Raw genomic sequence first — 19,837 nt, forward strand, 5'->3', positions numbered from 1 at the left:
TGACTCACCTGACTTGCAAGATCGGCTCCTACTGAAACTCAGAAAAGGAACTTAGAGCACCGTGCCTTCCGAGAAGACGAGGAGCCAGCCAGCACGTGGCTGGGCGTCTGCCTGCCCAGCATCGTGTTCCCGTGGAAATCAATGTCTCCACTCTACCGAGAACGGGCCTCCATCCTGGAGCTGGTTTCCTAGTGAGGGTAGTTCTCTCCAAGTCATCAGAGGGGCGGCGTGGCCGTGGGCAGTGGCCTCCCGGGCCCTGGCGGACATGGCTGTGGGCAGTGGCCTCCCAGGCCCTGGCGGATGTGGCCGTGGGCAGTGGCCTCCTGGGCCCTGGTGGACGTGGCTGTGGGCAGTGGCCTCCCGGGCCCTGGTGGACGTGGCCATGGGCAGTGGCCTCCCAGGCCCTGGCGGACGTGGCTGTGGGCAGTGGCCTCCCGGGCCCTGGCGGATGTGGCCATGGGCAGTGGCCTCCCGGGCCCTGGCGGACGTGGCTGTGGGCAGTGGCCTCCTGGGCTCCAGTGGCTGCGGGCCGAGCTGACCCCCAGGGCTCACACACCAAGGCCTCAGCACCCCAGGGGTCACTGTGGCAGCCCCGCGTCCCACAGGCTGTCCACGCACACTGCTTCTGTTTAACTCACAGAGTTCTCCACAACCAAACTCACCGATACGGATGTGGGGCTCACATGTTGTTAAAACCCGAACACCCGCTTCCTGCACTGTTGGTTCAAGGCAAGAGGAATCGGCTCAGGAGTCACTGCTTTCTCAGGTGGAGTAGATAGAACCTTCTGGAAGCAGTTAGGCACTCTGCTGCAGCGACATTCGGGTTGCGGCGCCGCACTGCTTTTGTTTCCCACGTTTGACCTCGCACACAGCGGCTACTCTGACCCCGGGATTCCCCGGGGACATGGCCCTGGGAAAGGCACCACGTGCTCCTCCTGTGGGCCCCTCAAGTCTGCTGGGACTCGAGTGCTGGAGGATCAGGGGTCCGCAAGCCCCCGGAAGGGGGAGCCAGGTAGGCGCCTGCTCACCTCCACCCCGCCGGAGAGCCCAGTGGAGCGGCAGCGCCCACTCACCTTGCAGCTGCCGGCCCCTGTACACGTCCTTGGCCTTGGCCGGGTGCGCCCTGGCCGTGTTGTCGCATTTCGGCTGCTCGTACCTGCAGGGAGGGAAGAGAAGACAGCAGTGTTACATCCCTGAGACAGGAGCCCTTCCTGTCTCACGCACGCCCGGCCCAGCCGGCAGCAGGCGTCTGCGCCCCCGAGACAGCGTCAGGACCTGCTCCCATGTCGCCGTCGTGGAGACCTAAGGCAGCAAGCGCGTTTTCTGGTCGTCAGAAGACGCTGGCCGGGGTCCCAGCGCGTGGCAAGGCGTCCCTCCGTGTCGCCCAGTGCGCCCTCTGCGACCTGACCTGCGGCTCCTGGGCACTCTGCCCCTCCACCCCGGGACAGAGCAGGGAGGGGTGTGAGGGTCAGGGATGAGGGCCGTGGGCTGGGCCGCTCCAGCTCCCGCCCCAGGCGCCGGCCGAGTCTCAGGAGGGCAGAGTTCTGCGGCCACGCGTCACCCAGAGGCCGCTCGCGCCAGCCCAGCTCTCGCTCTGGAAGCTGCAAGTGTCTCAGCGTTCCGGCTTCTCGGCTGCTTCCTGGCCCCACCCGACACTGAGCAGCGAACTGTGGGGAAGTCCGACTGGTGTCCCAGCCCCCCCGGGGTGCCGAGCCCTCCCCTAGTTAAGCACCATCTCACCCCCCCGGGGGGGCTGTGCACCCTTGCCCCGCCTGGGCCGCCGGGCTGGGACCACTGCACCTGCTCTTGGTCAGCTGGTTTGTGCCATTGCCTATTCAGGGATTTGGGTGAGTGACAGGCACAGCAGAGGCCCTCCCTCCTCCATCTCTAAGAAAACGTGGACCTGCTCTGTGTGGCCATGGGCGCCTAGGACACCAGTCCCGGGTGCTGAATGAAGAAACGGCACCAGCCTGGCCCCTCCCCACAGCTCAGCCACAGCCTGGGTCTGGGGGCGTGAGGAAATCCTCGCCAATTAGATGGGGGGGGGGAGCTCTCCTGGGCTCCTGTGCCACCAGAAAGAGAAAGTTCTCTTCTGTCAAGGTCCAGGAGTCGCCATGGCGACGCGCGATGCTCGGAACCAGCCGGAAGCTAGGACGGGGGAGCAGAGATTAAAGAGGCTCTGTGGCCACTGCGCGTGAGCTGCCGGCAGCACCGGGCCGCCCCGCCCCGCTGGGGCTGTGCAGAAGCAGGAGGACCCTGTCTGGCGTCCCCACACAGACACGAGCCCGGACGACTGGGCGCGTCTGCCTTGGGCACTGCTCAGTCCTGGCCCCCGCACGCGCGTCTGGCCGTTGCTGGCATCAGCGTCCGTGCTGAACGAGTGATGGATGAAACCATGCAGACACGGCACGCGTCCTCGCCCGGTGGCTCCATTCCGTTCCTTGCCTGAAACTCCAGAGGGGGAATTACGCCCCCTGCAGGTGTCCTCGGGGGAGCAAGAACTAGACCCTCTCCTTCTGTGACAAAGTATGGGAAAGCCTGGCACGCGCGGAGAGGGAGGGAGGGGTGGTGGTGGGAGCACAGGGCCAGGAGTGACGGTGAGGGGCAGACGCGGCCTCACACGGCGCACAGGCTCGTGCAGGATCTCGGCCGAGAAGCTGACCTCACCTCTGCCAGCTCAGCTCTGGCGGCTCCGGTTCCGCCCGGGGAAGGGCGGGGTCATGGGCCCGTCTGCAGGGGCTACACCTCCAGGTCAGGGCCCCAGAAGGACAGGGCCGCGGCTGCCACGAGCCAAGGGTGGAGATCCCACGCAACCTGCCGGAGTGCTCCAACGCCCCTGCCCCCCAAACCTCGGGAAGCCTCGTTCTCGTATAGCCACGAGGGGCACGCTTGTCCGAGTAGTCCCCATGACAGCCCTGTGGGACCTGCACCCAGGAGCCCGCCCCAGGACCTGTTCTGACCAGGGCTCCTCCAGTGCAGCCAGGCTGGGGGGGAGGCAGGGGGAGGCGACGGCGTGTGGGGCTGGCTTTGGTCACAGGAGGCAGGGGGAGGCCACGGCGTGTGGGGCTGGCTTTGGTCACAGGAGGCAGGGGGAGGCGACGGCGTGTGGGGCTGGCTTTGGTCACAGGGCCCCTGGCAGACGAGTGGGTGGGCGGCGGGGGCAGTGCTCCCTGGGCTCCCTGCACACACAGCCCCCCCTGCATCTGTCTAGGAGCAGACGGCTCTACCTCGGGGCCCTGGAGGCGCAGCTGGCTTTGCTCACACACACGGAGCAGGAGGGGAACCCAGGCTGCCGCCCTGAGCCAGCTCGCGCCGTGGGCCGCCTCGCATCTGCTCGGAGACAGCTGCTCTGGGCTCAGGGGTTTCCAGCTGCCCTGGCTGAGCCCAGCAGCACAGCGAGGTGTCCGTGAGCACCGCGGCAGGGGGCACGGTGGGGAGCGGCCTCACCGCGGGCACGGCCTCAGCCATCCCTGCTGCCCTGGGAGCAAGGTGTCCTCTGGTGTCTGACGGCCGGGGTCACTGCTTTTCACCAGCTACTGGGGCCCAGAGAACTGGGGCCGTGGCTCGCACTGGCACGGTCTCACGGGGTGGGCGCGGGAGGCCCTTCCCAGCTGAGGAACCTGTGTGTGCACTGGGCCAGGGTCCCCACACACGGGCCTTACCTGGTGGACGTGCCAGGAATGGGGCGCCCCGTGTCCACCAGCACGCACCAGCAGTAGCCGGTGGACGGGTGGCACTGCACCGGCTTGTAGAGGCCGCCGTGGGCACACTCGGGGATCACCACGTTGTCATTCTTGGGCTGCTTGGCTTCCTCGATGGCCGACTGGTGCTCCTGGTCACAGGACGACACTGCGGGACGAAGGGGACAGTGGCAGGTGAATGGGAAGCCCAGGCGGCCGTCCCGGCACTCAGCCGGCTGGAAAGGACAGACTGTGGGAAGAGGCGAGCTACACGGGGCACTGGGTCCCCAGCCCTGGAGGCCACGGAACTGTCCAGTGTCCACAGAGCAGACGGGACTCTCCCCACACAGGGCACAGGACAGAAGTGGACCTGACGCCCACACCACTCCCTGGTGCCACAGCAGGAACAGGGCCCATGAAGGAGTCGGGTGCCCTCAGCGTGGGCCATTGGGGCTAGGGGAGGGCCATCCAGCCCCGTCTCAGAAGGCTAGGGGAGGGCCACCCACCCCCGTCTCAGAGGGCTGGGGGAGGGCCATCCAGCCCCGTCTCAGAAGGCTAGGGGAGGGCCACCTACCCCCGTCTCTGAGGGCTGGGGGAGGGCCACCTACCCCCGTCTCTGAGGGCTGGGGGAGGGCCATCCAGCCCCGTCTCAGAGGGCTGGGGGAGGGCCGCCCACCCCCGTCTCAGAGGGCTGGGGGAGGACCGCCCACCCTGTCTCTGAGGGCTGGGGGAGGGCCGCTCACCCCCATCTCTGAGGGCTGGGAGCACGCTCACACAAAGCTGGGCTTTAGCAACCCTTGCCCCTGCATCACGGTGAGTAAGGCCACTCTCCATGACGGTGAACCCAGTCACCGGTCTGTGCGAGCCGCCTGACCACGTCCCTCCCCCTGTGCACACACCCACTGGCCACACAGCCCGGGTCAGCAGTCCTGGATCATCGTGGCCACAGCAGTGACATCCAGGCCACAACCTCGGGACCCTCTCTCCTCAGGTCCAGTGACACGCGCAGCCTGGTGAGACCAAACGCTGTTACTGGGGCTCTTCTCTGTTATTTTAAAACAATGGTATGTTATGTATTTGAAGGCAGAGTCCAGAGAGAGAGGAGGAGCTAGAACGAGATCATCCACCTGCTGCAACTGCCAGGAGCCCGGAGCTCCAGCCGGCTCTCCCACGTGGCGGCAGGGGCCCAGGCACGGCGGCCACTTTCCACTGCCTTCCCAGGCACAACAGCAGGGAGCTGGACCAGAAGCGGAACAGCCGGGACTCACACCAGCCCAGGCATTGGATGCTGGCGTCACGGACGGCCATTTAACCAGCTTCACCACACAGGCCAGCTGGTAGGTTTCAAAAGGCAAATAACTCCTGTGCCGCCCAGCGTGTGGAGGGGTCATCTCGGGACCCGCGAGGCCCTCACATCTCCCGGCAGAGGCTCGAGGTCGGCTCCGTGGCCGAGAGAGGGAAGACACCGGCCCGGCATGGCCATCTCCTGTTGGTTGCTTCTTACGAGCTCTGCACGTGTGCTCAGCTAATGCACAAAGTGGAGCCCACCCCTGAGTACAGGGGTCCCTGCAGGAGCCCTCTGTCCCCACTGCCCCGGGGAGACCGGTGTGGAATAAGAGGTGACAACAACTTGTACCCTCTCTGAGCTAACCACCGCGTCACGCTAGACCCTGGGAAGAGACCGAGGACGACAGCACTGAGCTGCACGTTTCCAAGGCAACCGGCCGTTGCTAGGTGGAGGCGGCAGTGGTCAGTGCATGACTAAGGGGCGACGGCCGGGCGAGCGCCAGCTCCCGCTGCCCACGGCTGCCCAGGAGCTCCAGCGGCAGCCGCGCGGAGCCGCTCTGGCCGCAGGCGCCCGGGACACGCCTTGCTTCCTGCCGTGTGCACTCGGCACTTTTTCAGAAATGTCATCAGTGTGCAGAATTTACGGTGTGATTATCTGGCCCAGAACGCTGCTCACGCTCCGTCCAAGGACATGCTGTAGCCATAGAGGTAGTTCTGGAACATTCCCAAACGTCCCTCTCTCGAGAACGCTGTCGTATCTGCAGGCTCACTGCAGGCAAAGCAAGATGATTGGCTCAGCCACTGGCACTCTGCTGGGTGCGCGGGGAGGCAGCGCGGCGGCTCAGAGGGGCTTAGGTAATAGGCACTGAAAGCTCACTGGGAAAACGCAGCTGCATTTCCTGCTAGCCAGGGCCGGCACGAAGGTGGGAGACCCTCAAACGAGCCAGTGACGCCTGGTGGGAGCAGTAGGGGAGACACGACACAGGTCCGTGCAGGTCCCTCCCCTCCTGGGGGTGCTGACGGACCCTGACTGCAAGGAGTGAAGACCTCGACTCCTGCACTCTCTGGAGGGCCTGGGTGCCACGGCAGACCCGGCGGAACGGGCACAGTGCCAGAGAAGGGGTCGCCGACCCACAGCTCAGAAGCCTCGGTCACCGAGAGGCCCCTGGGACACAACCTCGGGGGAGCGCGGTGGACAGGCCTGGTGGACGCGTTGGGGCACACCAGGGAGACCTGGCTCTGGGGTGGGGGACAGCCAGCCATCAGGTCTGGCCCTGCTCAGGCAACCACTAAGGGAGCTGAAATCCGCTGTCAGCACAGCAGGCTGACACTGAAGTGGATGACTTCATGTGGCCCACGGACAGCAGCACAGCCGGAGGGCCCTGCCCTGCGCCATAAGTCACAGCAGGGCACCGGGCGTAGGCCCAGAGCAACTGGCAGGAGTAAGGGGCCAGGGAGGCGGGGGCGCCCAGCCCGGCAGCAGCGCCCGGAGGACGTGGGGGCCCTGGGCGCCTCCCAGGGAGGTGTGGCACCGTCAGTTCCGCTGCTGCCTGACTGCAAGAGGATGGCTGCTGCAGGAGAAAACTTAGCTCTGGGATCTGAGAGTAACTTAGCAAAGCAGCGAGGGACTGAGGCTTGGAGCCCACACTGCCCCCGGCCTCTGCCTGCGGGAGAGGACAAGGAAGAGGCCGGAGGGCTCTCAGGGAGCGGCAGCAGAGCCACTCCCCGCAGTCACCCTCAGGTTCCCCACACCCACAGGCTGTCTCCTGAGCTGCGAAGCTCCCCGCCTTCCAACAGGTGCGCCTGTCCCCCAGACCCCCTGTCCACCCTCCCCAGGCTAAGGCCACAGAGTCGACCCCCGGCGCCAGCGGCCCTGGCCACACCCTGGCTGCCTGCTTCCCTGAAGGCTTCGCAGGTCCCCTGGGCTCGCCGAGGCTCCGGGTCCCAAGCTCATCAACACAGCTCTGGGGCTGCTTTCGGGGTATGGGCGGGGGCCCCACTGTGGCCGTCCTGGGTGGGTGTGAAGGGAGCCCCCGGAACACCGTGCCTTCCTGACTCTCGGGTATGGGCGGGGGCCCCGCTGCGGCCGTCCTGGGTGGGTGTGAAGGGAGCCCCCAGAACACCGTGCCTTCCTGACTCTCGGGGGTGGGCGGGGGCCCTGCTGCGGCCATCCTGGGTGGTGTGAAGGGAGCCCCCAGAACACCGTGCCTTCCTGACTCTCGGGTGTGGGCGGGGGCCCCGCTGCGGCCGTCCTGGGTGGTGTGAAGGGAGCCCCCTGGAACATCGTGCCTTCCTGACTCTCGGGTGTGGGCAGGGGCCCCCCTGCGGCCGTCCTGGGTGGTGTGAAGGGAGCCCCCGGAACACCGTGCCTTCCTGACTCTCGGGGGTGGGCGGGGGCCCTGCTGCAGCCATCCTGGGTGGTGTGAAGGGAGCCCCCGGAACACCGTGCCTTCCTGACTCTCGGGTGTGGGCGGGGGCCCCGCTGCGGCCGTCCTGGGTGGTGTGAAGGGAGCCCTGGAACACCGTGCCTTCCTGACTTAAGGCCTGCATGAAGTTACGATCCAAGAGCAGCCAGCATCTCCAGAGTTCTTCAGAAATCATTACAGGCACTTTACCCTAACAGCTCTTAACCACTGGGTGGGGCCCCTTTTCTCTGCCCAGGGCCATTTGCGTATTTACAACACCTTAGGCTTAGGGATCAGCCGGCTCCAGCTTCCTGAGCCCCGAGTCCTGCCTGCGGCTGCCTTGGCCGGGCCAAAGCAGACGATTCCTCCACGGCCCTGGGCCAGACCTTCCCCAAGCTCCGGAATGAGCGGTCGCCAGACGTCCATCATGGCTCCAGGAATGCGCACCTAACTCAGCTCCGGTACAGTCCCCACCCACTTCTCTGTTGAGTCTGAAGGGGCAGATGGGAAACTGATACCCAGTCACGTGGTGGATTCCAGCCTTGGTCCCCCTTCCGACAACGTGGCCGCGGTGCACCGTGCAAAATGGGGAAACAGAGCAGAATCAGAAGCAGCAGAGTCCCCCTGAGGCCAGGCCCAGCCCGCCGCCTGTGATGCGCGTGGGCGAGGAGTCTGCCAGGTGGCCCTGAGGCGGTTCGAAGGTCCGGCCCCCAGAGTCACAGGTTGAAATCTCCCCTCCAGGGAGAGGTGTGAGCAGGTGGGGCCTTGGAGGCCCCAGCGGTGGCGCACGCAGAGGGCCTCTCCCGGGCATTCGGCCCCACGGCTGCTCTCTGGTCATCCTGAGCTGACCCGGCCCCCGAGGCACAGCAGGACGAAGCGCCCACCCTTCTGCCTCTCCACAGTGGGAGTCCCAGAGGGGACAGGTCTCACTCGAAGCCCAGGAAACGGAAGAGTGGACCCTCTGTCTCACGGGGCCCTGCGTGGAGACAGCCTGCAGCTGACGTCTCACCTGATGCTAAACCAGCACCGCCAGGTGAGATGGGAAACCCTCGGCACTTCCGCCCACCAGTGCGCCCGGGGCCCGAGGCAATGAACGGCAGTGAGGGGGCAGAACACCGAAGACCTGACTGTCCTTAGTCACGCCGGGATGTTCAGGTAAGAAATCCTAAAGCATCTACACACACACACACACACACACGGGCATCTTCTAGAAGTCGTGCGTAGAGCTACTGAGTACAGCAAGGTCCCAAGTACCACGTCAATACACAAAATCCACCCGTATTTACAAGTGTCACCAACGCGTAATTGGAAAGTAAAACACCTAAAGGCTATTGGCTACACCAAGATCATAAAAGGCTTAGAGATGCATTTATGACAAGTGTGCCTGCTAGTGAAGACTACAAAGCACTTCTGAGAAGGAGGGAAGAAACCCGCAGACAGAGCCACACAGCTTGCTAGTGGACGGGGGCTCCATCACGTTGGAACACAAATTCCCCCCTGATTGGTCTGTGGATTCCCCACAATCCCCACTGAAATCCCAGACAGCTCCATGGGAGACCCTGACTTCGGCTCTGAGAGGCACAGGAGAGGCCACGGCGCGGCAGAGCAGGGCACAGGCGGGGCTGCCGCTTTGCTGCCGAAGGTTGTCACCAAGGCCACCATCCACGATGGCCAGGGCGGCTGGGACCCGACAAGGCACCGCGGCAGCTCAGCGAGACCCGAAGCATCTCCCAGCAGACAGCTCGGTGCCACTCGCGGGGGACGGCCAAACGGGCACCATCGCCGGCACTCACGTGAGATAACACAGAAAACCTGAGCCCATGACGACTCTAAGAGAACACAGGGGAAGCATCGTTGGGCTAAAGAGAGAGCCCCAGGGCACACAGCAACACCACCACAAAGAACTGGACTCCATTAAGACGTCAGACGCACGCTGCCCGAGACGCCGTCCCCCAAAGAGAACGCCAAGTGTGAGCCTGGGGTACACGTTCCTAGCACACGTGTCCGACAGCGTCACAAAGATTCTGGCTTCTATTATGCCTACAATCAACACAACCACAAACAACCCAATTTAAACTTTGCAAGGATTTGAACAGACACTCTGACATGAAAGATACATGATTGGATAATAAACCCTTGAAAAACCCATTCAAAATTGTTATGAAAATGCAAATTAAAGCCACAATGAGGTACCATGGCCCACCTGCTAGAATGACCCAGATTACAAACACCACGCCACGCGTAGGTAGTGCTCGGCTCAGCCGCGCTCTCACAGGTTCCTCCTGAGTGAATGGCAGGACCATGCAGAAGTCCACCCGTGGGATCAACCCAGCAGTCACCGGAACACTTGTCCCCCGAGTGACGAACACAGGAACGCACACGGTACCTCTCTGCAAACAGCCACAGCCCGGGGAGACTCCAGTGAGTGGGAAACACACACGCCGCAGTGTTGGCAAACACACGACTGTGTGTGGGTAGAACGCGGGATCCAGTTGTCACACCGACCCCACGGGGCAGAGGCAAAGGGGAACGAGGCAGCACACGGCTCCATTTACAGGGCCCCAGAGCAGGGCAGAGTGCGGATGGTGACCACCGTCCAGGAGAGGCAGGCCTCCACAGGAAGGGGCGGGACCTGGCAGGCGCACTTACCCAAGCCCCTCACTGCACACACACGTGTGCATCTCGCATCTATTAAATATTCTCAACAACAAAGCCAACCCCCGCCCAGCCTTAAGATACGTATCAAGAGGGAATTCCGAGACGGGACGATGGGGTCCCATTTTAATTGGCATTGGCGTGTTTTCCTGTTTCCACCTGTCTGTGACTCAGTCCTATGCAGAAACACAACGCAAGCACAGAGCCCCTCCCCAGGACGCGGCCTTGAGTCTACTGTCCCCCCCCAACACACACACACAAAGCGCACTCGCTGTTCCACTCGGGACACACTCTCACCACCAAAGGGCTCGCCCCAGGAAGCATGGCAGGAGAACACGCATGGCAGCGCTCACCCTGCACACGAAGAACACAACGCACCTGGGCCTCCGAGCGCTGCCTGTGTCGGCAGGAGACAGCCCATCAGACAGCCCACCAGACGGCCCACCAGACAGCCCACCAGACAGCCCACTCTGCCCAGAGCACGCACAGTGCCCGGGTGGGAGGGGAATCGCCTCGCGCCGTCAGAATGCCACTCCGCCAGCTGAGCCTGCCCGCACCCAGCCTGGGAGGCCACCTGCGCTCCCCGCGCGCCTGCCTCAGCCCCCTGGGGAGCCTCGCTCAGGGGGCCCCCTTAGGATGCGGCCGCCCGCCCGCCGCCTCACTGGCCTGACGCCCGACTCGGCCTGCAGCCGGCTCGGGGCTCTGACGCGTGTAGACTGGAGTCTGTTTACCTCCATCTGCCGCGGACAGGCCCAGCCACAGCTGCAACCACAGCTCACACACTGCAAGGCTCGAGGTGCACCCCTCCCACCAGCCCTGACGGGGGCTGCAGGTGCACCCCTTCCCACCAGCCCTGACGGGGGCTGCAGGTGCACCCTTCCCACCAGCCCTGACGGGGGCTGAGGGCCCTGCTCGCTGCCCGTCCTCCGTCTGTGCCCCAGAGCAGGCCACTGCACCCCTACTTGCAGCAGTAAGCGCGTGCGCTTGTCAGCCGGCCCCTTCCCCTCTCCCTGTTGCCGGGGACCTGGGAGTCTCCCCACAGATGCTGGCTGCTCTCCCTACCTTGGGACTCTTGGGGCCCATGGGTGAACCTGCTGTGGCCAGCGGGGCGAGCAGCAGCTGGTGCTGTGGGAGCCAGACGCAGCTCTTCCGGCACGCTCCCGGCATGCTCCCGGCACGTGTCGCCCTGCCGCGGACTTCACCCGGAATCTCTGCCCACGGTTTACTGCGTACACAGTTGTCTTCATCAGCCCTGGGATTTCTTTGTGGTTCTCTTTTTAATTATGCAACACTTGGATGATCAAAGAAAGTAAAAAGAAAGGAGGACTTTAGAACTGCATTTGCTAGAAATGGCAGACGGGGTGGCGGCACGGGAGGCCTCAAACTGGCACTTTTGGGGAAATAAAATCACCCCGTGTCCACTTGCCACAGAAGACCGGAGCGCAAGTGGCGACGCTGAGGCTTTGCTGGGAGAGCACGCAGGTCAGGTCTCTGCATCCCTCAATTCCAGAGGACGGCGACGTTCAGCCTCCATGTGCAGGCGCTGCCGCCACCCACGTGACCCGCGGCGTCTGCGGGAGCTCCTCTGTCCCCCAGGCAACAGACCTGGGTCCACGCTAAACCATGCACCTTGTCGGTGAGGACAGACTCAGAGCAGGGTGCTTCTCACGGCAGATCCACGCCGCCCCGCCCTGTGCTACCACACACACAGACACGCACACAGAGACACACAGGCACACACACAGAGACACACACGCACATGCACGCACACACACAGATACACAGACACACACACACGCACACACACAGTCACACACAGGCACACATGCACACACAGACACACACGCACACACAGAGACACACACACATGCGCACACACAGAGACACAGAGACACACACAGAGACACACACGCACACGCATGCACACACAGAGACACACACGCACATACGCACGCACACACAGAGACACACACGTGCGCGCACACAGAGGTATGCACACAGAGACACACACGCACACACACAGTCACACTCAGACACACACGCACACACATACACACAGACACACATGCGCACACACGCACTGCCGCTGGCCCTCCGGGAATGGCACAGTGGAGCTCACATTCAGAGGTGCATTTCCAGAAAGCAAAGATTTGGATAAAATGCAAGGATCTGGGGTCTGGAAAGGAAACAATGGCCGCAGCCATGCGTTCTGATTTATTTCTTCCTGCGTCTGTTTAGCAGCCAAACCCAGACCTGCGGCGACCGCAAATCCCCAAGTCGTTCTGGTCTAGGGCGGGAGCCGTGGACCTCCGACGTGGGAGGGGAAGCCGTGGCTCAGGGCAGGGAGGACAGACGCCCCCGGTCACCTCACAGCCCAGGGGCCTCTGTCCCTCAACCACCTTCAGGCCCCCGGCCGCTCACGCCCATCTTCAAGTGCCGGGCACCTGCACCCCGCACCCCAAATCCACTTCTCCACGTTCTTCAGCCACTGCCTATCACACCCACAGGGCTCCTGCAGACCGGCCTCTGCCCACGGAGCCTCCCCACCCTCTCACGGAGACACAGAGGAGGCGGCTGAGTTCTCCCCCCGACACACGGCGCCTTCAGGGACCAGCGAGGCGTGAACAAGGAATCCAGTCGCGAAGCCGCTCGCCATCGACACGCTGACCACATTTGAAGGAAGTTCGTGAGCGCAGCCTGAACTGCCCCGATGCTTACAGGAAGACTCCCCGTATTTCCCAGAGAAGTGCTGGGTTAGGGGCCGCGGCTCCGTCTCCCGCGGCTGTCTGCAAGCATGGCCAGGCCAGCGACCCCGCGGGAGGACACGCCGCGACGGCAAAGCCGGCAGCCGGCTCCCACGGCCCCACAGTGGCGTGGGGATAAAGGCAGGAAGGGCGGCTTCTTACAGTATTTGAGAGGAGAAAACGGAAATGCAGACGCGATATTTCGGCACAAATGGGAGTGGTCTGGGGTCCCCACGGCACAGTGAGGTGGGAACACAGCACAGCTGGGCCCTTCGAGCCCCAGGACAGGAGAACTTGGAGCACAGGGGACAGTCCTGTCCCAGAGCGGGGCTCGGCGCCGGGAGCTCCCCCAGCACAGCCCCAGAGCCACGGCCACGTGCCTGTGACCTCAGGACGTCCAGGGACCATCAGCCTCCACACGGGGCACAGAAGACGTCCAAGGCTGTGCCACTGTCACTGACTGTGTGCCCGCCACTTTCGCTGGGATGGGACTTGGCCAGTCCACGGCACAGCGTCAGGAAGCGGCTGGTAATCAGCAAATCCACTCAGAGCCATAAGAGGTCGTTCAGCCCCGGCGGGCAGTGGGGTGGGGGGAGCTCTGCTCTCTTCCCAGGAGCCACAGGGAACCATTCAGTTCTTGAGAAACTCGCTTCTCACAGAAGCCCCGTGAGCCTTCCGCCCCGAGCGCGGGCCGCCGCCCGGTGCACACAGAATGAACGGAGGCGTGTGCCGTGCTGGCCAGAAGAGTCAGCAATGAACCCACTCGGGGCCCGAAGGTCGCCTGCCAGAGACGGCCCAGCCCTGGTCCTAGGGACCTCAGGTACAGCACAGGGATGGCTCCACAGTGGGCTCCACACCCAAGCCCTGCCCCAGTGACAGCTGCCCGGGCCTGCGGGAAGCCCAGCAGTGGCCCCACACTCCCCGGGCGGGGCCACCTGCCATGGCCACGCTGAGGACCAAGCCCCATCACACGCTCCCTCGGGGACCGAACTGCTCCCGAGCCCTGGCTGCTGTGTGCACCCGCACTGGACCTGCACACGAGCTGTGTGAGAACGAAACAGGATGCAAGCACCCAGCTGGGAAAAGCGGAGCCCGAGGAGGGGCCGGGGTGAGGGCGAGGGCACCTTTCACCTGGAGGAGCCCGAGGGAGGCAGCAAGGCTGGGCCAGCCTGCAGGGGTTGCATGGGGGACAGTCTGCCGTCTCCGCTCCCTTTGCACCCTGTGTGAAGCCTGAGTGGCCGTTTACAATGGAGGCCGGGGGGAGGGGGAGGAGCCCGGGGCCAGGAGTCTGCAGCGAGCTCTCAGACCAGCGGCAGAGGATGGTTTGCACGTGAAATCAGTGGTCCTGGTGAACCTGGCCCTTCGATGGCTTCTGCCATGTGGGTGGGTTTCACAGGCCAACAGCCATTTCTGAACAGCGGGTATCCCAGGTGCAGCACCAAACCCACCTTCCAGGGCGTCCCTACCCCGGGAAGCCCTCCAGGATGGGCCTGGCGCACTCCAGACAGGAGCTTCCTCCCGGTTTCGGGGAAAACGCGCAGGAGGTGAGACTGAGGCACAGAGGCTGGGGGAGGGCTGTCTGGGGCCGTGATGTTGCCGCGGTGAAGAGGGGCACCTCCCAACTCCTTCCAGCCCAAGGAGTCTGCCCGTCTTAGGCCCTCACGCCCGACCGTGGGGGTGGATATGGAGGACAGGAGGCTTTGCCTGCGCTGGGCTGCTCTGTGTCCCTGCGGCCACTCTGTTCCGTTTCCGCCCAAGGAGCACCTGCGTCCTCCACCACCTTCACAGGGCACTGTTAGTCCAGGGTTGATCTGAGGCAGAGGCGCCACCACGGCGAGGTCAGGGGCTCTGAGCGCCTCGTCCAGCCTCTGCAGAGCCGCCGTGTCCTGTCCTGGTCACCACGCGTCAGGCACCCGCCAGGGAACACTCCGCTCGGAGACTCCAGCCGCCCCTCGGCGCGTTCAGAGCCACGGGGGCTCCGCCGAGTTCCCAGCAGGTGCTCCAGGCGGCCGCCTCTCCTCGCTGGTCCCTGAAGGCGACGTGCAGGTCGCACCTGGGTAATGCAGCTCCTCCCAGACTGCCCTCCAGCTGAGTGTGGCCAGGCAGAGACGGGGACTCAGTGCTCTCCCACCTGTCCACGTCCTGCTCCCTGAAGCACTGTCCAGGCGACAGGCGCCTCACCTGCGGGCCTTGTTTCACAGCGGCTGCCACCCCACCCCCGGTCAGCCCGCAGGTCCCTTCCCCACCTGTCCCACCTGTCCACCCCGAGCCGGGCTCGCCGCCATGCCTGGTGTCTGCCCACCCCGAGCCGGGCTTGGTGCCGTGGCTGGTGTCTGCCCACCCCGAGCCGGGCTCGCCACCGTGCCTGGGGTCTGCCCACCCCGAGCTGGGCTCGCTGCGTGCCTGGTGTCTGCCCACCCCGAGCCGGGCTCGCTGCCGTGCCTGGGGTCTGATGACATGAGCAGGCTTCCCTTCTCTGATGCCAGAGGTCCTGCACACAGCGGAGAGGCCCTGGCCTGTCCTGGCACATGCACCGACAGCCGAGATCCCGCAGGGCAGTCTGCGTTCCCTGCTTGCTGGTCTCTCCTGGGTGCACATCTGTAACCTCAGGGCTAAGCACAAACGCACTGCTGGCCGCTGCTCTGAGCACAGGCAGGGCGGCACTCAGCTGACGGAGCAGCCCTCCTGGGGTTAACCACACCGAGTCGGCACAACACCTCCTCAGTGCTGCGGGCGCTGCGAGCAGGTGCAGGTGAACGCTGACCCCTCCCCTTTCAGAGACGGCGCCCGGTGCAGCTCCCACACCCGTGAGACCGGGCAGTGAACAGGGCAAGGAGGAAAAGACTTCGCGACACAGCGCACTGTCCCCACAAGCAAAGCTGGAATCAGTGTAAACACAGCCTTATATTTCCTGTGAACAAGCGCCCAAAATACACTGCTCAGGACCTGAGATCTACCTTCACGTCCGCTCCGCAGGTTCTTTTCCACGCAGCTTGGAGCCCCCTCCACCGTTTGCAAACGCCCCAGTCGCAAGCCCACTGCTGACGTGTCCGAGGCTCACGGACGGGGGGAGGGGCGCTTGTCAGAGGAGAAACCCGGACCGCAAGGCCTGCAAAGGCCCCGCTCCTGCCCAGCTCCGCGCTGAGGGTTAGCGAGCGACGCACCCTGACCAGAGCCCAGCATTCCGGAGACCACCATCGCCAAGCCACCATCTTCCCATACGACACCCACCTCCCGGGCCCTCACGAACGGGCTTGGCTTCCAGTCACTGTCAATTCTGCTCTGGTCACTCCCTCAGCCCGCGGCCCATTCACGGCTCTTGTCACGCCATGAAGCTGCCTGCAGCCAGAACCAGGCGCAACAAGTCACCCGTGCGGCCACACAGAACCCACAGCCAGAACCAGGCGCAACAAGTCACCTGCGTGGCCACAGAACCCACAGCCAGAACCAGGCACACACGTGTCACCCGCGTGGCCACACAGACCATGCAGCCAGAACCAAGCACACATGCGTTGCCCTGTGTGGCCACACAGAACCCACAGCCAGAACCAGGCACACACGTGTCACCCTGTGCGGTCACACAGACCATGCAGCCAGAACCAGGCACACACGCGTCACCCTGTGCGGTCACACAGACCATGCAGCCAGAACCAGGCACACACGTGTCACCCTGTGCGGTCACACAGACCATGCAGCCAGAACCAGGCGCACACGCGTCGCCCTGTGTGGCCACACAGACCATGCAGCCAGAACCAGGCACACGCGGCGCCCTGTGCGGTCACACGGAAGCACAAAGGCTGTGGAACTCAGCAAACATGCTTTTCCAGGAAGTCCTGGGGCAACCGCACATCACACACACAAACACACACTGACACACACACACACACTTTAACACACACTCACTCGCACACATACACAGATGCACTCACACACACTTGCACACACACATACACACTTACTGAGTGTTATACTCACATGCTACACTCACGTGCATGGTCACACATACACTCTCACTGAAATACAGTCACACACTCGCCCACCTATTCATATATAGTCACACACACACTAAAGCAGTCACACACACTGAAACACACTGGCACACCTACACTCACACATACACACACACATTCACACACTTACACACTGACACAGACTTCATACCCTTCACAGAAACGACCTCAGATGGACCCAAGACCCAAATGTGAAACAAAACACTGCACCTAGAAGGACGTGGGACCTGGAGGGCGCGCACGTGCGCCACCGAGTGCCCGGAACAAACCCAGACGTCCTGGGAATGGCGCAGCTACACAGGTGGCCATGAGGAGACAGGTGGGCTGCCGGGGCGGAGGGGCGCGCGGGGAGTCGGGCGAGCGCAGGGACTCTCGGGTATGACGCTGCTCCGCGTGGCTCCGAGACGTGGCCGCTCGGTGCCATGCGCTTGTCCAGGCCGCGGTGTGTGGGACACAGACGGTGACGCGGGCTGCGGAAGTCAGCTCACAGCAGTCGGGCCGCCGAGCCACGGTAGCAAACGCACGGCTCCAGCTCGGGGAGGCTGGGGCTCTCTTGCCGCGTGCCTCTCGGCGGCCCTCAGACGCTCAGAAACAGCGCACAGCGCAGCGCTGTCCCCTCTGAGAAGAACGCAGCCCCGTCGCACCCACAGCGCATGGAGCCCGAGCGTGGCCGCTCGCACACACGCTGGCCTCGCCCCGACCACCACTCTGGCCGCCGCCATCTCGCCAGCTCTCCCGTCGTTTTATTTGCTCGAAGCTCTGAATCTTCACTTTGTCATAACCAGAAAGTGGGTAGAAACGTTACAGGCGACCGCAGGAAACCACAGGGGTCCAGTGTCTCCTCTGCTAGATTTTCAACGCGGTTTCCAGGTCACGAAAGGCAAAGCAGAGGATAACGGGCAGTGACTGCAACACAAAGGCGGAATGTGAAGCAAAGAGAAAACCCTAATTTATCAGCCGACTTCTGCTTCGACTCAAGGTTTCTTGCACCCTGTATTCTACTCCGCGTGCGGTTTTGTGTAATATATTACTATTTAAGAAGCTGAAGCACTGGCTTTAGATAAAGTATTTTAACAACCCTGAGACTGAAAAATACACTCGGAAAAAACCTGAACAAAACCTCTTTTCTCAACTAAGTGATATGAAGGAAGTTTTCTTTTTTATGTTGAGTTTTCAAAAATTTACTTTTCAAATGAAGAAAGGATTCTTCTTTTTTTTTTAATTTTTTTTTTGTCAGGCAGAGTGGACAGTGAGAGAGAGAGACAGAGAGAAAGGTCTTCCTTTGCCGTTGGTTCACCCTCCAATGGCCGCCGCGGCCGGCGCACCGCGCTGATCTGAAGCCAGGAGCCAGGTGCTTCTCCTGGTCTCCCGTGGGGTGCAGGGCCCAAGCACTTGGGCCATCCTCCACTGCACTCCCGGGCCACAGCAGAGAGCTGGCCTGGAAGAGGGGCAACCGGGACAGAATCCGGTGCCCCAACCGGGACTAGAACCCGGTGTGCCGGCGCCGCAAAGCGGAGGATTAGCCTAGTGAGCCGCGGTGCTGGCTAGGATTCTTGTTCTTGATGCACAGCCACACCAAAAGAGAAAAACAAACTCATTTCCAAGTTTCCAAACAAAGGAGAAAAGAGGGCCCAGAGTTGAGAGTAATTTTGGAAAATTTATTTCCCAAGTTGAGTTCAAAAAGTGATGAGCGGTAACGCGCGGGGCTGAGGGCTGCCCTGGGCTAGGGATGGAGTCGCAAGGAGAGCAGCCGGGCCTCCCTGCGTGCGGCCGCGTCGTCCGCCTTCCGCACCATGCAGCCAGCGGAGGTGGCGTCCCCGGGGCGACGCTGTGGCCCTCACTCCGCGTTCCGCGCCCTCCCTCCATGTTCCGCGCCCTCCAGCTGTGCACCGGAGCGTGGAGACGCCGGCAGTGAGGCTGAACCTCGCCTGGGCGCTCCTTCGTGCAGCTGCAGTGTTGAAACCGTGTTAAATGCACAAAGGAACAAACTAAGAGCAGATCACCTCTCGGGGAGACTCACGGCCTCCGGGTTCCCCCAGCTGAGCAGCGACAGCCGGCCGCCGGCCGCGGCCAGGGAGCTGACGGTGAAGTGCGGGCGCCAGTTGCACTTGCATTGGAGGTCCCCGAGGAGTGGCTCAGTGCAGAATTTATATTTTCAAATACGTTTGCCTCCTCTCCTTCCCCATTCAGAGTCCCTGCTGATGCTGCTCTCAGCCAGTTTGTAAAAGCTCTAGCAACACAGGTGAAAGGGGGAGGGGCTAGTTCCCAGCGCGGCTCCCTGCAGATTCTCCCCGGGACCCCCGCCGCGACCTCCAGGCAGGGGGAGGCGAGCCCGGCGGGCTTGGGCAAAGCAGTGAGGAGCATGCACGGCCTTGTCGGCACCCGGAGCACGAGCGGCAGCAGAAGGCAGACTCGCTGGCTGCACCAAAAGTGGAGACTGCGCTCCCAAGGGCACCGGCAAGAAAGCAAGGAGGCAACTCAGAGGCTGGGACAGGGGCTGGCGTGGGGGCACAGCGGAGGCGGGCACGGGGGGACCGGAGCGCCTGGCTCCCCAGGACCAGGTGGGGAACAGAGCCAGCAGCCAGCCCGGCCTGGCTCAGACTGTGGCATGGGCACACGTCCAGCTCCCTCCGCCGCGTGTTCCCTCGGCCGCTTAGCTGCCCTCCCTGACACGGGGACACAGGCTCTCTCTCCACCTCGGCTGAAGGCAGCCCGGGAGTGAGGCCGCACGAACGTTTGTGAAGACAGAACCTGACGTTACTTCGCACGCTGTGAACTGATGCCGGCATTTTGCTGGACACAGAACTGAGCAGGACTGTTCTCCAATACTTGTCGAGTGCATTCAGGCTGTTTGCTCCCTCATCTGAAACACTGCCGCCTCAAGTGTTCTGGCTTTGGCCACAGGTGCCTTATGGCAAACACAGAGAGCAGTGCGGCACCGGTACTGACGTGAGACACAGACGGGCAGGAGGAAGGCAGAGGTGGGGTTATCTCACAAGCGCCTGGCTGCGGGCAGGTGTGCACACACACGCAGTGCCATGAGTGAGTCCACGGTG

The 19,837-nt window shown here is 63.2% G+C and overlaps 1 protein-coding gene across 2 annotated transcripts in view; it reads right to left on the reverse strand.

Annotated features, from left to right (window-relative positions):
* Positions 1-19,837, reverse strand: part of SMOC2 (SPARC related modular calcium binding 2) — a 134,337-nt gene that overhangs the window by 31,100 nt on the left and 83,400 nt on the right. For both annotated transcript variants that reach the window (XM_070074590.2, XM_070074589.2), the window contains exons 8-9: positions 3,663-3,849; positions 1,074-1,156 (exon numbers count right to left, since the gene is read on the reverse strand). In XM_070074590.2, coding sequence (XP_069930691.1) covers positions 1,074-1,156; positions 3,663-3,849 — 270 coding nt within the window. The remainder of the gene's footprint in view (positions 1-1,073; positions 1,157-3,662; positions 3,850-19,837) is intronic.

The sequence above is a fragment of the Oryctolagus cuniculus genome, chromosome 5 (genome assembly GCF_051225735.1).
Source record: "Oryctolagus cuniculus isolate XC-2025 breed Fujian yellow rabbit chromosome 5, ASM5122573v1, whole genome shotgun sequence".
Classification (NCBI taxonomy): Eukaryota; Metazoa; Chordata; class Mammalia; order Lagomorpha; family Leporidae; genus Oryctolagus; species Oryctolagus cuniculus.